This window comes from Centruroides sculpturatus, unplaced genomic scaffold (assembly GCF_000671375.1).
Source record: "Centruroides sculpturatus isolate CEXI.00-Female unplaced genomic scaffold, Cexi_2.0 scaffold419, whole genome shotgun sequence".
Taxonomy (NCBI): domain Eukaryota; kingdom Metazoa; phylum Arthropoda; class Arachnida; order Scorpiones; family Buthidae; genus Centruroides; species Centruroides sculpturatus.
The window spans coordinates 285871-303493 of record NW_019384753.1 but is presented as its reverse complement, the minus strand read 5'-3'; the positions used below and the strand labels follow the sequence as shown (position 1 = coordinate 303493).

At 33.2% G+C, this 17623-nt stretch overlaps 1 protein-coding gene and 1 long non-coding RNA gene across 8 annotated transcripts in view; one reads left to right on the top strand and one right to left on the bottom strand.

Annotated features, from left to right (window-relative positions):
* Nucleotides 1–8064, bottom strand: part of LOC111628648 — a 39238-nt gene extending 31174 nt beyond the window's left edge. For 3 of the 7 annotated variants that reach the window (XR_002757201.1, XR_002757196.1, XR_002757202.1), the window contains exon 1: nucleotides 2465–2731. This is a non-coding gene — a long non-coding RNA (uncharacterized LOC111628648). The other 4 variants (XR_002757200.1, XR_002757197.1, XR_002757199.1 and 1 more) reach the window with 4 other exon arrangements.
* A 1408-nt stretch (nucleotides 8065–9472) lies between these two features.
* LOC111628651 (mitochondrial import inner membrane translocase subunit Tim13-like) overlaps nucleotides 9473–17623 on the top strand; it is a 15132-nt gene continuing 6981 nt past the window's right edge. The window contains exons 1-2 of the mRNA XM_023372482.1: nucleotides 9473–9690; nucleotides 16023–16091. Of these exons, the coding sequence (XP_023228250.1) occupies nucleotides 9586–9690; nucleotides 16023–16091 (174 nt within the window). The 5' untranslated portion in view covers nucleotides 9473–9585. The remainder of the gene's footprint in view (nucleotides 9691–16022; nucleotides 16092–17623) is intronic.

The following is a 17623-nucleotide window of genomic DNA, read 5'->3' as shown; positions in this document are numbered from 1 at the left end:
GGCGATATAGTAAAACATTATATTAAGAATAATTAGATATTTTATTCGTTATATAGTACAATAATTAAACAAAAAACACTATACTAGTCACTAGTCTATTCGATGCAGTACGAATTTGACGTTAGCCTTGGCCCTCGGCATCGTAATTTTGTAGTGAAGGGGGCGATACTACGTAACGGTTTTATTGATGTGGGCGATACTACGTTGAAGGGGACGACGGTTCGTTAGAAGTGGAGAAACACTGCCTTAAACTTATGATACAGTACATTTAACAACTTTTGGCCGGAGGCTCTAACGGTTTGGGGCTCTGGAATCATTAAAGAAACAATATACCGGCGACCCGAAAGTGCTTCGGATCCTATTAATCTATACTATTATAACAAAAAGGTAATGTTTGTAAGTATGTATGTAAGTTTGTTTGCAGCAGGTAGTCTCCGAAACTACTCATCCGATTTCAAAAATTCTTTCACCAATATTTAGAATGGAACCTCAGGGTGGACATAGGCTGTATATTATTCCATTAAACATTCATATAAATTAAAATATATAATCTAGGTTAAGGCTTTTATGTCCAACAGATGGCGCTACGAGTACGATGCCCTAAGTTTGCTTTTCTGATGATGAAATAAAGCAGATCATCTATCTATTTATATAAATAAAAATGTAATGTTCGTTTGTTCCTACCGATTCCTTTGAAATTTGACACAACGCTGCATTCGAATACGCACGTGTTTTTATATAATATACATGTCGAAATTCCCCCCCACTGAAGAAAGATGGTTAGGATTAAGGCTTACGGTAAAGAACTCTGCTTCTATTTATACTATTTTAGATGCGGGTTTTTGCGTTTTTGATTGCGTTTTAATAGGGTACGTCAAGAGAATGTACACTAAGAAGAAATTTTTCGAAAAATTTCCCCCCCACGGGGGAAGTGTTATACATTTATAACAGATACATTTTGAGCCACAACAACGCGTGGCGGGGTCTGCTAGTTTCATTTAACTTAATTCATTTACATACTAAAAAATGTATCCTTCCTACTGTCTATCGCAGCAGCCCGTTCAAAATTCGGATACGTTACGTATTTTTGTTTTTTTTTTTCCGCGTGGGAAGTTATTTCAGACTCCTTTATTTTCTACAAACGTATTTAATAATCAAATTTGCAAAATTATATTACCTCAATTCCTACTACTGTACGGTATATATATATATATATTATATTTTATAACTAGATATGTAATATAATTAACTAATTACGCAATTGGTTAACATTATCAAAAATATCCATAACAAAAATCCAAAATCAGCCCGTATTCGTGATCGTAACAGAAATTTAATTAATTATGTATAATTTTTCTTCATTTATGTTTTGATTGATTGATTATTCTTTTCCATTTCCTCGAAATTATCCTTACGCTGTCTGTCTCGCCCCCTTTTTTTTACATATTCGCTTGTGTCATTCTCTGAGAAGAACGAGGTAAGAGTCCGTTTACGTTTTAAACGTCGTCAATTGTAAAGTTGAAAGTTGAAAATCCGACTGTCGTTATACCCACATATAAATCAAATATAATTCAGATAACGAGACAATGAAAATAATAACTTACGATTTTGCAGGTAAAACCCAAATTATTTCGAACGAAACAAGATTTTATGACTAAGTTTGATTAGCAATAACGACAGAATAATTAACGGAAATGTTAATGCAACAAGGTCGAAGGTAATCAATATGGCGACGTAACGGTCATTGTAATGCACGTAGTAAGAAGCGATTTAGTCGGACCAAATGAACGTGTTCTATCAGAAATCGGCAACAATATCCAAGTAACATACATGAACTAAGAAACTATCTATATATATAACCCATTCAACGGGTATCAGTCTGTCCTTCTGTCCCGTAACCGTTTGATAACGGACACTAGAGGCGCCCCTATCGTGTGTCATATTTCAAACATTCAAATTAACAATTTTAATTCTTATTTAAATTAACAATATAAATTTTTATTATTCATTTGGTCAATAAATTTTTATTTGGTCAATATAACAATATAAATAATTCAGTATATTTGTACTAGGAATTTCTTATTTCAGGGGCTTATATCTCTCGAAGGGTCGCGGGTAGGGGTATGGTTCCTTTGACTTTATTGTTAGTACAGGAGTCTACGGTTTGGGGGGTCGCCACTTCTTCATTCGAAGGGTAAATCTTACCATTCGGATTTTAACAAAGCTGTAGAGCATATTGATAGGAACAAAAAAGTCAAAGGAACCGTGCCTCATGGAAATTTGTAAAGAACGCCCACTAGGGGGCGTCCCGGGCTAATAGTTTAACATATACGATTTTAAATTTTGTATTACCACAAAAAAGTGAATTGTTTAACCAAAATTTTCTCACTGTTAGATTTCCTATAAGGCTTGGCTTTGATTTCAAATTCTACAAACTTATATTTAAAGAAATAAAAAAGATTACCTTCGTTTTCTAATTTTCATCTGTTGAAGTCATCGCTCATAAACGTCAGACACTTAAAATACAAACTGTCATCCCCAGGTAATCTCGGCCAAGATCGATTGTGTCCTCGTCAGAAGTAACGACTAGAATTATACAGTTTAAGGGAATGTGACTTTTTGTAATTATGTTATTTTAAAAAATAAGGTATATTTAATAGACATTCAGAAAACGCGTAGCATTTTTCCAGACGACCCGTATATAAAGTGCTACAAACAAAATTTCCTAGGACTATTTACCGATTGTGCTCCGTTCGAAACGCCATTGCTTAAGCTTGCCGTCGTTGTGGAGGGGCATTCAGGACGGCGGATGCACACGAACCGTGTCACGTGTCCCGATTTCGACGTCACTCGGTCATGTGACTAGGCCTCTGACGCGTTTCCGGGCAGCTGATTATTCTCGCGGAAGAATTCGTTCTAATTGCACTACACGTTGCAGGAATCACGTGATAGAGCAAACGACGTTTTATTAATACGTGATTAACTCTTTTATCACTTCGAACAGCCGCGTACTACAGTTTGACGAACTCTCCCTAATTACGCTTCCGTAACACCGTAACGTTCTATACCCAAATCCCAGTTAATATTTGACGACGACAATTTATTTTTCGATATTAACTCCGTAAAAACAAAACAAATAAAATAATAAATAATCGAATTAATTTAAAATTTAGATTAAATGCTTATAAGTATAAATTTGATATCTAAATTTACAAACACGTATATATTACATGATATAATTATTTTTCGTTTTTAAGTAATTTTATACGTCTCGCAACCTCCAAAATAATAATACAGTATTACTAATATGTATAAAAAATTACTTTTGAATTACGTAGAAATTTTCACAAATAGAAAAAATTGATTAAAATTTGTTGGAAAGTGCTTACAACAAAAATGTTCTTTTAAATTGAGTTGAAAATTTAAAGAAAAAAATGAACTTAGATCAAACTTCTACCTTAGAAGGTATTTTCGTTTTTTAAATGAAGCATAATACAAAATATTATTGTAAATTTTTATAAGATTTTAAAAAGCAAAGATGGTCGATACTCCGATCACTCTATTTGATTCTTACTTTACTAAAGAAAAGTCCCGCTACCGAGAATGCCCTTTTCGATTCAATTGATGTGGGTGGAATCGTCTTTAATGCATTTAAGAGAAGACGGATGTTGTGTGTTTTTTCACCTGCAGCCTGGAAGTCTTATAGTTCGTTTTTGAGATGCGTTACAGTACTTTTTTTGCCGTCTAGTACTCTTGATTTGTCTATCTCGGCTGCTTTAATAGCGGCATCGAGCTTACAGCCCGATAATTCGGCAGTTCGTTTGGCTTTAATAATCAGGTTTCAGAAGAAAAACTTCATACTTGCATACTTCGTATTCGTTTGTATCCTTGCCCAATTTGCACAACCAGGCATAATGCAGTTATTGAAATTACTGGGCATGGTTAAAAATTAAGACAGCATCGGCACAATTATTCCAGATAACACAGGTTCTGACAAAGAATTTTCAGAGTCCTGTTACAGACAGGCTACATATTGATTAGTGACAATCTGTGACATGCCATAATAAGCAAAAATTTTTTAAATTAATAAATACAGCTGTATTCTGACAGTTTATGGGTTAATTATACTTTCTATTTGCAAAATTGTTGTGATATTTTCAATAAAATCGATTATTTCATTCGAAGTAATAAAATAGATTGAAAAAAGTGCATGGACATCTGCACTGGTGGAGCTAAAGCTATGCAAGGTCTAATTTCTGGTGTAGTTGTAAGGATTAAGCAAAGAGTACAAACTTTTTATAGCGACCACGTTACGTCCTATTAGCCAATCGGAAGTAACGATCTAACGAGACTGTCATTTGAAATGAACTATCGCGCATTAACCATGCCTCCACGGGCAGTATAGGCTACTTAATTTGTAGAAACATTAGCTGCTAATCTGGAATTTCTTGACATTGTACTGTTCTCAATTCTGCAATCTTTACTTTCGCGTAGAAAGTCCGTCATGCTCGGCGAGGGAATTTCCAATATTAAAATAAAAATATAATATAACTTATTATTAAGTGCACTATCGGCCGCCCTAGGATTTTGGTCGCCTGCGTGCATATACCTATCAAAACTGCTCTGATGTACAGTTAAACCCTGGACCAAGTCCAGCGTTTCGCCACGCTCTCACACCGGTGATGAAATTTATAATTTCTTAAGTAATAGTAGTTATATACGTTACTCGAATAGCTATAAATAATAATCGATCATAAAACAATAGAAATTCTGTTTTTAAGTAATGCGACGCGAATTTAAAAAACATAAGTTGAGCTCAAATTAATCTTAATCAGCCAGCACCAAACAGTAATAGTAGAGTCGCTAGATATAATGTTCATTCGGCTACTTATAGCTGTCTAATGCTAATATGCTACGAAAGCGTGGCCTAAGTAATATTACAGGTCTGCGCAACTGGCTTAGCGTATATAGCGAATAGCGTCGCTCTTAGTTTTGGATGTTCTCGGACAGAGAACAGTTACGGACATTTGAATATAGCTGCGTATGTTTTCAATGGAAAATCTATTATTTTAGAAAATAAAGCAGCATATTTTTAAAATTAAGAGTCGATTTCAATAAGTTGTCATTATTATTATATTTGTTTATGAAAATTATTATCAATTTACTCAAAAACAAAGATATTTAAATTATTTAGTAATACTACTAACTGTTCATTATATCGTGTATAAAAGATTATAAATCAAGTAATATTTAAGTATCAAGTTAATAAAGATTTTTAACATCTTACACAAATAGCGATAACCGAAGAATTTAAAAATAACGTTTATAGAGTTCGTCTTTATGTAAAAAGTTGTTTCTTCTAAACTTTAAATAAAGTTTTTCAAACTGTACCACACTGTTATTTAAACTTTTTATCTGTATTTATTCTCAACATTATGTAAACAGATTGATATTTAAAGTCATTTAAATATATACAAATGTTTAATGCTTTTAAATTCTATTACGACAAAACCTGAACGTTGATTATTAATTCGTGGAAAACGACCGGGTGGAAATAACGAAAAAGAAAAATGAAACTTGTTACGAATAGAAAAGTCGACCAAGGTCGGTTTAAACAATGAGAGTTCGAATGTCGACATAATTTAAATAAGTTAGAAAACCGATACATTGTAAAACATCTACTTCTACAAGTAATGAATGTAAATAGGCTAAATGAAAAATGGAAATTCATTTGAAAATTAAAACTTCTTATTTAAAAAAACGATTGGTACAATTTCAAAATAAAAGACATCTTGCATTCAAAGTTTGCTCTTCTACAACATCGATTTATCACAAAATTATTTGTTCTATGCGACGAGAATTATTTATAATGCCTTATCATTTATGCAAAGGAATGCTTTGAAATCCGCGTCTAACTATTATAATTATTATATAAATTTTGTAATTAGTGCGCAAATTTCATAATACTTGAACTATTAATAATTAATGTATTTAATATACGAAAATTAATTTTAAATGTTTTCCGCGAGAAAGAAGTTGTCAGGAAATACTGTACCTCAGAAATGACACGTGCTGAGTGACGTTTCTAGTTATCCACGTGACTGAATGGCATCAAAATTAGGTCACGTGACACGCTTTATATTCCTCCATCCTCCAATAATTAGCAATAGCAGTGGGGAAAAGTGGAAACTTGTCCTAAGATTTTTTGTTTATAGCACTTTACAAAAAGAAAAACAATTAAGATAAAACGCTCATGTACGAATTCTATATGATCACGCATAATTACAAATCATCATATTTTACTATTAAATAAATTGCTTTTAGTAAAATACTAGTAAATTATATTCGGAAATATATAATGTTTTAACTTTAATTTTTCCTAATCTTTCAATTCGCTTTAGAAACTTTTCTATGAAAATCTTGTAACAGCTGTGACACAAATTGGGTAATTAGTGTGCCTGCGGTCACTCAACGCTAAAACAGATTTCATTATCCCCTTGAGAATTGCTAAAAGCTTTCAAACAATAGATATTTTCTCCCCTTTCCGTTTAAGACTAGTGTACGAAAGTATTTAACTACGGAATTTGCATTTACAAACACAGAATATTAAAACACTTAAATAATACTTAAAAACGGGAAAAGCAATACATTTTTATAACATGTTAAATAAAAATTTATAAATAAAAGTATGGTAATAATTGAGTAAGTAATCCGATGCGTTTTCGCTTATAGCTCTTAATATACGCGTCTCCCCCAAATAATTCTAATTGTTTAGGACACGTCTATTAGAGAGGTGTCTAAAGAGAGCAAAATTAGAAAAAACGGGCCCATTCAGTAAATATCAACTATTACCGCATTTCGTATCAATTAGGTTGCATCACAATACAAAAGGGAAAAATATAATTATTTTGCTGGAACATATTCTATATGTACCCCTACGTCTTTTACTGACGTCTCTCAAAAATAAAAGAAAAAAACGCGTGGAATATAGATTATTATATATATTTTCGATAATTATTTACGAAAAGTGTTTACTTACATTGTGAATTTCATCAACTAAACGTAAACCTAACTGAACTCAAAGCGTAAACTCAAGTAACCCGACGTCTGTAAATACTTAGAAACCAGAAGAACGGAACAGAAAGGGTGGCACGTGATGAGTCATTACGGGGCAAGACAATTTTTAGCCAATCGTAGACCGTGAGAATAAGCTTTAATGAATAAATAGGTTTTATAGCCCAGTGACAAATGTCAAGAGAAAGTAATTCACTATTTCCACGTAGTGATTCTTTCGGAAACAAACAACCGATTGAACGCATTGTTGACTAATTACAATGCAAATTTAGAAAACAAGTTCAAGGATTTTCGGATATTGCTTCATTAAACTCGACATTTTCATCTTATATACATAACTAGAAACTCCACTGTCAAGAATGACGGAATACTTTTTATGAGAAAGGAGTGGCGTGCCGTGACATTTGATGAATAGTGTAGGGATCCTAAAATCACGTCGGAATTTCGGTTGTTTGCAAAATTGCTATGTCAGGGAATTTCGGAAGTTCAATCGGGTCGAGAACACGTGTCGGGACAGTATACTCGTAGACTCGACCGAACTAAAACACTAGTTCTAAAATAAACGCGATACGATGATGAACGACAGAGGGGAATGTCCACCGAGTGAGAGGGGCTTTGTCAGGGTGCTCGTATATTAGAGTCAGAATGTATACAATCAAGGGAGGAAAGACTTATGGCCAAGAACACCTGTTAGATCATGTGAGCCCGGGACCGTCTCGGAAGGGGAGTAGGCGGACACAGAACATCTGGCCGATCGGTCAAGCCCGATGTCCAAGAAAAGGGGGGCCAAACGTTACCTAAAACAGGCCACGTGGTTTGTGTACGATCCCTACATATTTAGGTAAATCAGATCTTACCTTTTTATCTCATTCAGATATAGTAGTAAGAACAATTACAATTAATCCGTACGTAGGTAGCAAGTAGGATGTAGCAACTACTTCTATTTTCAGGCTTAAATTTAGTCTACCACAGTCCACAGGCGGCTATCACGTAATTTATAGTTTAACAATTATTGTTGAATCGTGAAATAAAACTGTAGTTCCCGAATCCTCCGTTAGGTGAAAAGTGCAAGCAAAGAAATAACATGATGCAGACGAAGTTCAGAAAATATTTCTTCTAATCGTAAAATAATTCTGCATCCTGATTAAAACAGATACAAGTTTCTCACATCGACACTTATTTTCCCTTTTTCCCATTTATTTCCAAAATTTCCACAAATATGGGAATTTTCCACGCATTTGACTCAGTTGGCAACAATGCTCTAAACTAGCATTAATGTCAATTTCTTCCGCACCTTGGTGCATATGTAAAGTTAGCCATTTCGCCCGATCCTAAAATTAAAACTATCGCGTTTATCATTGTTTATCATATTGTCAACATCGAGGAACTCGTTATACGTTAAATAAAATGGAATGTAGGAGTGTGATTTAAAATATAGTCATAGATAAAGTTTAAAAAGGCCTATTAAGGCAAGTAAGCACATAAAAGACAACAACAGCAGTGACAAAAATATCGAAGAAACAAAGGTCTCCAAAAAAGTTTTTGGAGACCTTTGTTTGCACTTTTCAATTTTTTATATTTCGGCAACCGGATTACAGAAAATGTTGAAATTTTGCACACTTAAGAAAACAATTTTCTTTCGGATGAGATATTCGGAAGCATTTCGGATGTTTGGGGAGCGGATAAGTCGACCCCCGAAAATCGGTAACTCTGATTCCTGTATATATAGTCAGTCAGTGACTTTTTTTACTTGGTAGGGAGTCACTGCCGAGACACTTGATCTTCAACAACGTTTGCAAGAGATAATAAAATAGTTCATAGGCCGGATGCTCGAGCGGGAACGAGGGATCGAATCAGAACGCGTTGAAAAATACCAAGGAATTTTTCGGGGGCTGGTCCGACGGGATATGTCAGCTGCCGTTCCTCACCACCCAGCCGCCCATAATGGACTTGCGAAAAGAGGCCGTCATAGAACCCACAGAATGGAATGAGTTAAAAAAAAAAAAGTTTATAAATGAGGAAAGTTATGCATATAAACTAAATTTAATCGTTTTTTATAGTGAGTTAAATAAGTAAATTTATAAAAGTTTGTTAACAAACTTTTATAAGTTTACTTATATATGTTTATACAGTATTAGGGACGCTTTACTCCCTTACTCCAAATATAGAATATTCATAACAAAAATTTTCTGACGATTCATCGATTTCCGGTGCCGCCGTTTCTCCCTTCCCCTTTTTTTTTTATTTTCTGACAGGAAAAAAAACGTTCGTGACGATTTTAAGGTATTTTATATATAGAGAATATATATAATTAATTGCAAGACAATCCACATAACAAAATTACATCCATATAGAAATTGATGTAAATATAATAATATTCTTTTAATGTTTCTCGTTTTAAAAATGAGAGGTCGCTTCTAGTAGCGCACGACTGCACGTTGTAGTACAATACATACCGATTATTCCATTGCTAAAGAAATTATCGAAAGGAATTTTTATTTGTAGAGCAGAATGGATTCGTTAGGAAGTGGAAATCTTACGGGAGCTCAGAAAAATGAATTTATGGACCAAGTTAAACAACAAATAGCTGTAGCTAGCGCTCAAGAATTATTACAGGTAAGTTTATTAATTAAAAGGTTTTATAGGTTTTTGAATCCAAATGAAATTTTGTTGGTCACAAAATATAATTGGTAAATGTAAACTGTTGGTACCAAACTGGGTAAACCCAAACTGAACTGTTTATAGTTATTAGTTACAAAGTACTTAGATGATATTTAGCATCAATAGTTATTTTAAGTGCAAATAACTAAACTAAAAATTGTCTTTAACGTTATACACGTCTGCCATGCTTAAAACGCATATTTCTAAAACCTACTCGCTTGTTTTCCTGTGGGTAAGATTCAAGTTCTGAATGAGGGTTTCGTACCCAGAATTGTAAACCTCCTGTATGGGCAAAAAAGTTGAAGGTACTATACCTGTATGTACTGTACATGCGACCCTTCATGAGATATTCACTTCCAAAGGTCAGTTTTTAACACGTATCGGTATTCTCCATGCTCTATGTTGACTGATGCTCCGCATGTATTCCTGTGCTTTGATACTTGGTATCGCTTGCGCCTCAGCACCCGGGTGGAGGCGAGTCTGCCATCAAGTATAAAACATCAAGTACACCATGAACAGTCACGTGGGCTACTTGAAACCAGCATAGTCATGTGGACTAAATTGTTAAACATGATAGTCTTAGTGGAGCGACATGACTCGTAATCTCACGCGACCTGATTTCGTGGGGCTGTAACTTGTGAAGGGTCACTTGTAGAAGAATGGTTCCTTTGACTTTTTTACTCTTATGGGTATGCTCTACAACTCTGATAAGGTTCAAATTGTCTCATTCAGAGCTTGAATTGAGTCAATGGGAAGGGGTATAATAGTAGCATTACATAATTGTTGTTGGCATTATTTGTTTGTTTAAAATATAACTTGTTATAACCTTATGCAGTTACTCATAGCACCGGCTGAAGATGACGCCTATTCCCAGGCTTAAGTACATCTCCACAATGGCACTCAGCCAGCTAATGCTTTACCTGGCAAGGTATATATGTACGTATACTAAGCATCCCAAAGTCCGATACATAGATACTTAACCAAACGATTGCCTTAAACAGTCAGCTATAAATCTGTTGTTATTAATTTAATGATAGCAGATATAATAGAGGATTTATATCACGATTATTTAAAATGATCATTTGGTTGATTATCTATGTATTGGACTTCTGAATGTTTAGTATACTTTCATATGTACCTTACTGGGTAAAGAACGTGTAAGATTATACCTAAATTTAAATACATCTGGAAACAAAGGCTTGCTCATGGTCTGGATAGCATAATTCAATTTGTTCACTTACAATTTAAATTCAAATGTAAAAAAATAAAAGTTTAAATAAACAATTTATGGGCTCCTTTCAGATCCAGACTCTAGGCTTGCGGTGCCTAACCTTTAGTCTTTCTCGAGCAAATTGAGAATTTAAAAGTTTTATGTAGCCACACATAGGACAACAACTTTTTTTTTTTTTTTTTAAATCAGCAACAATAGGTAAAAGAAAACACCATAATATTGCACTACTACTGTTTATTACTACTAATAATCTACTAAAAATTAAATGCAATATTTTTAAATTCAGCGAGATTTTCAGAATATGTATCTGATTCAATTTTCTAATGTTTATGAATATAGTTCTCTAAATTTGGAAAATGGCTGAAGTTACATTCTTTAGTTTGGGATATCCACAAATTTATTTTTGACTGAAACTCATTTGCACTTCCTATTAATTCAAAAAGAGTTCTGTTTCCCCCAAAGTTTAAGATTGAGTTTATTTATTTTGGTTGTTATATCAATAAGAAAGGATAAATCTGACAATCAACCATGATCATTAAGTTCTTCATAAGTTTTGTTTCTGGATTTTACAAACAGTTTTATCTCTGGAAGAAACTCTACAAAATGTTGTAGGATTTTCCCTTACTAAGCCATCTAATGCCAGACTTTAAAGTTCTATATTCATCAAGTTCATCAGTCAGTATTTTGAATAATTGATCTGAAATGGTCTAGCTCGAATAGAATTTACAATTTTTAGAACAACTTTCATGACATGTTCATAATGCAACACTTTTGTACATAATGCCTATTGAATGATGCAGTGATAATGAAAAAAATTTGGAAACTCAACATCATTCTTACATAATGTGATGAAGCAGAACCAATCATGGCAGGTGCTCTGTCATTTGTTATGGACACAACTTTTTAAAGGGCAGATTAATTTCTTTAATGTAGTTTTTAATAACTTGGTATATGTCCTTTCCATATGTATTTCCTTGTAGTGGCAAAACTGAGAGCATATCTTCTTTTATTGAGCAATTGTTAAAGGCCATCTTACAAAAATATTTATTTGAGCAATATTGCAGATGTCTGTTGATTCATCACATTGTAAACTTTAAAAAATGTATTTTTCTAAATCTTTTTTTCTTTGCAATTTGATATTTTCAGACATTACTTCTATTCTACGAGTGACTGAATTTCTTGATAATTGAACATCTTCAATAGCTGATATAATTTCCTTCTTATTTTTAAATTCTTGAAATAATGTTTCTGATGCAGCAAGCATTGCTTCTTTAATTATGTTGCTGTTGTCAAAGGATTTTTGTGCATTGTAAGTATATGTGAAATCTTAAACAAAGCAATTGTAGCAGTTCTTGATTTAGTTACAGACAGTAAATATGGATTGTTGGGCAACTAAATATGGTGTTCAGTTCCTTCACTTCAGAGTTTCTTAAACTGCTGTTAATAGAATATTCAGTATCATATTTTTTTTATTAACTGTTGTAAAATGTCATTCTACATTGCACTTTTTAACCACAAATGAAACAAATATATTTGTTCTTAAAATAAATAAATAAAAATATTTCTCTTTCCAATTTTATTGAAAATTGTGTGTTTGTTTTTTCTTCTTCTCTGGTTCATATTCAGACACAATTAGGGTAAATATAAGATAAATTTAATTTTTAGAAAATTAACCCTATACAAATTCAAAGTTCTCTCCGTGTAAATACAAAAACACTTTAATTAGTACAAAAATAAAAACATACAACCACTATAAAAATATATGTACACTGCTCATGTGAAGATTGATAATTCACTGCATTAAGGGGAAGGAGAGAGATGGGAGGTGTCAAGTATGCATTGTACAAGGCCAGTCAATTTTTAGGTGTCTCACTTGGGCTGAAAGTACATATGACATAAATGTCCACTGATAAAAATTAATTTATATATATATTTATGTGTAATTTTAAAATTATTTTATTTTTAATAAACGTGATGAATCTGAATATGTGAGCCATGAGCCACATTAAAATGGTGCACAAGCAACACATTGCTCATGAACTACTGGTTGGGCACTGCAGCTCTAAGCAATGTAAATGTTTAGTTTGCCTGGGCTTAACTCCAGCCATGTTTTCGGAAAAAAATTTGAACACACTTTAGATAAATATATTATAGTACAGTGGTGCTTCGTATAATGTATGCCTCGAATAATGGATGCTGTGAACAAAGGAATTTCAGTTTGGCTGTTACATGACTTGAGCAACGGACTGGCTGCGAATAATGGACTTTCCGTTTGGCAGTTACGTGAGGCAAACAAGAGACTTTCTGCAAATAATGTTTTCACTCTTTTGTTGTTGCCAATGACAATCTGCTATTTTTATAATATATTAGTATTATTAGAATATATTATTAGTATATCTGAAGTACAAAGCTTCCGTTGGGATTCAGCTTGCTCCCTTGTTTATTACGTGCATCACCTCAGTGCAGGGTATTTACATTTATTCAAGTGTTGTGCAAATCATGGCTTCTAAAAAAACATAAAGGTGATTTCAATTGAAACAAAGCAAGAAACCATCAGAAGGAGTGAAAGTTGACAAAAACTTCCTTGTCAAATGGGGAGAGGTTCAGGAGTTTACCAACACTCATTATCCAAACAGAGCTGAGGCCACCAGGATCAATGATCTCTACAATGACACCCTTGCCTGTTATTTTTGACAAGTGTTGAAGAAGAGAGAGAAACAGACCACAAAAATAAAAACATACAACCACTATAAAAATATATGTACACTGCTCATGTGAAGATTGATAATTCACTGCATTAAGGGGAAGGAGAGAGATGGGAGGTGTCAAGTATGCATTGTACAAGGCCAGTCAATTTTTAGGTGTCTCACTTGGGCTGAAAGTACATATGACATAAATGTCCACTGATAAAAATTAATTTATATATATATTTATGTGTAATTTTAAAATTATTTTATTTTTAATAAACGTGATGAATCTGAATATGTGAGCCATGAGCCACATTAAAATGGTGCACAAGCAACACATTGCTCATGAACTACTGGTTGGGCACTGCAGCTCTAAGCAATGTAAATGTTTAGTTTGCCTGGGCTTAACTCCAGCCATGTTTTCGGAAAAAAATTTGAACACACTTTAGATAAATATATTATAGTACAGTGGTGCTTCGTATAATGTATGCCTCGAATAATGGATGCTGTGAACAAAGGAATTTCAGTTTGGCTGTTACATGACTTGAGCAACGGACTGGCTGCGAATAATGGACTTTCCGTTTGGCAGTTACGTGAGGCAAACAAGAGACTTTCTGCAAATAATGTTTTCACTCTTTTGTTGTTGCCAATGACAATCTGCTATTTTTATAATATATTAGTATTATTAGAATATATTATTAGTATATCTGAAGTACAAAGCTTCCGTTGGGATTCAGCTTGCTCCCTTGTTTATTACGTGCATCACCTCAGTGCAGGGTATTTACATTTATTCAAGTGTTGTGCAAATCATGGCTTCTAAAAAAACATAAAGGTGATTTCAATTGAAACAAAGCAAGATATCATCAGAAGGAGTGAAAGTTGACAAAAACTTCCTTGTCAAATGGAGAGAGGTTCAGGAGTTTACCAACACTCATTATCCAAACAGAGCTGAGGCCACCAGGATCAATGATCTCTACAATGACACCCTTGCCTGTTATTTTTGACAAGTGTTGAAGAAGAGAGAGAAACAGACCACCTTGGACATGTTTTTCAAGAAGCAAGCTGCCAAAAAACAAAGGATGGAATAAGAGGAGTTGACCCTGCAAGCTCCAGTAGCCTCTCCTGAATCTGACTCCAATTAAAAAACAATAAAAAGAGACCTATTGCAGTGTGTAGAAAGTCTGTATCTGTATGAATGTGTGAAGAAAGTGTTCCTCCACCTCCTCCTCACAACATCTTACTATCCGGCATAATTGGTGACTGCTCCATTTTCATTTTTTTAATGGTACAGTACTGTTATTTTATGCTGTGGAATGAATTATATGTTTTAATGTGTATTTCTATGGGAAAATGCGTTTCGTATAACGGACTTTTCACTTAATGGATGTGCACCTGGAATGGATTAAGTACGTTATATGAGGCACCACTGTATAGAAAAATTGCCAAATTGAAATTGTCAACTGGCTTCAAAAATCATTAAATCTGGTGATTTATTTCAGATCTGGCAACATGTGAATGTGTTAATATTATTCTTAAAATAGATTTTTGTAATACTATTAATTTATTTTTAAGCTAATTGGAAAAAGAAAATTAAATTTATGTTAAATAATGAATAGAATAAAATTACAAATGTTTTTGTAATTTAGATATTAAAAATAAATGGTATCATCAAAAAATATTAAATCTAAAATATATCAGTAACAAAAAAAAATAGTAATATTTGAAGTTATGTTACATTAAGTTTGAAAAAAGCTTATTCTGATATCAAGATTTTTGTCATTTCATAAATGAACTATTATAAAAAGTTGAAAATTTCATTCAACATTTTGGATCTTTTTGTTTGTTTCTTCTTTTTTTATTCTGTTAACATTAAATTCTTGTCTGTTTTCACTTTTCTTTCCATAATCAAGGATTTGGCCAGATCCACAATTGGCATATCAGATGTAAGGAATGTGGCCAACATAAACACTGAATAGCCTCTAAAAATTCCTAGGGTTATTTGCAGAAATTTAATCCTGGCTCCCCAGAGCAGTGGGTTGATATCTTGACTGCTTTAGTGATCCAGCAGTCAGTATTATGGTTTTCATCTTATGCTTTGCTGCATCACAAGATAGTTAAGACAATGCATTACAATACAAGAATTTGGAAAATTTAATATTTCTGTTACATAAAATATTTTCCTATTATTATTATTTAATGTTTTATTTAATTGTAAATTAAGTACAAAAATTAATTTTTAATGTAATAATAATCTAGTGTAATATTTTTTAGAAGTATTAAATTTTAAAATATAGAAAATGTTTTAATTGATTTTACAGTTGTTAAATATACTTTAGAATAAATCCAAATAACAAAAAGTAAATTTTCAGAAAATAACTGAAAAATGTTTCAAGAAATGTATATACAAACCTGGCACAACTTTAGATAATTCTGAACAGGTAATAAATTCCATTTTTTTCCAAAATATAGATAATATTTAAGTTTTATTTAGTGTTTTTAAATAATGGAAAAACAAATATGAAATTCTTAAACCAATAATATACAATATACAGGATCATTACAATTAAAGTTCCACTTTGAAATGGCCATAAAAGGAAAACTACTGGACAGAATGTTATCAAACTTGGTAATTGGCAAGCGCCAAATCCGACAGAGGGCGCTGTTTTTGAGCCAAGATGGCTGCCAAAACAGGTAAGGAACCGACCATGTGTTTGTTCGGTGCCTGAGCCAATTCAGTTTCTGTCGGTGACAACTACTGCAAGGACCAAATGGAGAACAAATTATTGAATTTATGTCAAATTCTAGACTATATCGGCGACAGGAAACGTTGTCTTGTAGAAGGTGACGCCGTTTTGGATTCTGGACACATCGTATTTTGTGGATTAAACTCTAACAACAACACTGAAGTTCATGTTGTTGCTTTAGTGTTGCAATCTCAGATATTGTCATTTTAATACATAGCAATTACAGGGAGAATGCACATGCAAAGCGGGGCTGTCTGGTTTTTGTAAACATGTGATACACGTTAACAGGTGAAAGTATTTAAGTATTTTAAACAGTATACACCATGTTCCAATATAAAAACATAGCTTTATTTTTCATAATAGTTAAAATTAATGCCAATGTGAAGGCTGCCCTGCTGAGTCATTCTGCACTTATACAACATAGCCCAGTCAAAAGTTTGTAGCGCACATTATGTTTGGTGTGTGTGTGTGTATGTCTCATATATCATTATTTACTTATTATTGCTTTAGCTGTTTAATAAATGTTAGATTTTGACTGGTGACAACATAGCGACCCTACTTGTACACCATAAACTTGCATTGTCAAAAGACTACAGGTATATGAGATGTACACACACACAACAAAAAAAAAAAAACATAATGTATGCTACAAACTTTTGACTGGGTTATGTTGTATAAGTGCAGAATGACTCAGCAGGGCAGCCTTCAGATTGGCACTGATTTTAACTATTATGAAAAATAAAAATATGTTTTTATATTGGAACATGGTGTATACTGCTTAAAATATTTAAATACTTTTCACCTGTTAACGTGTAATAAACGTGCATTCTCCCTGTAATTGATATGTATTAAAATGACAATATCTGAGATTGCAACACTAAAGCAACAACATGAACTTCAGTGTTGTTGTTAGAGTTTAATCCACAAAATACGATGTGTCCAGAATCCAAAACGGCGTCACCTTCTACAAGACAACGTTTCCTGTCGCCGATATAGTCTAGAATTTGACATAAATTCAATAATTTGTTCTCCATTTGGTCCTTGCAGTAGTTGTCACCGACAGAAACTGAATTGGCTCAGGCACCGAACAAACACATGGTCGGTTCCTTACCTGTTTTGGCAGCCATCTTGGCTCAAAAACAGCGCCCTCTGTCGGATTTGGCGCTTGCCAATAGTTTACAGGAAGTCATGGGATTTTATTTCCCACAAAAAAAAAAAAAAAAAAA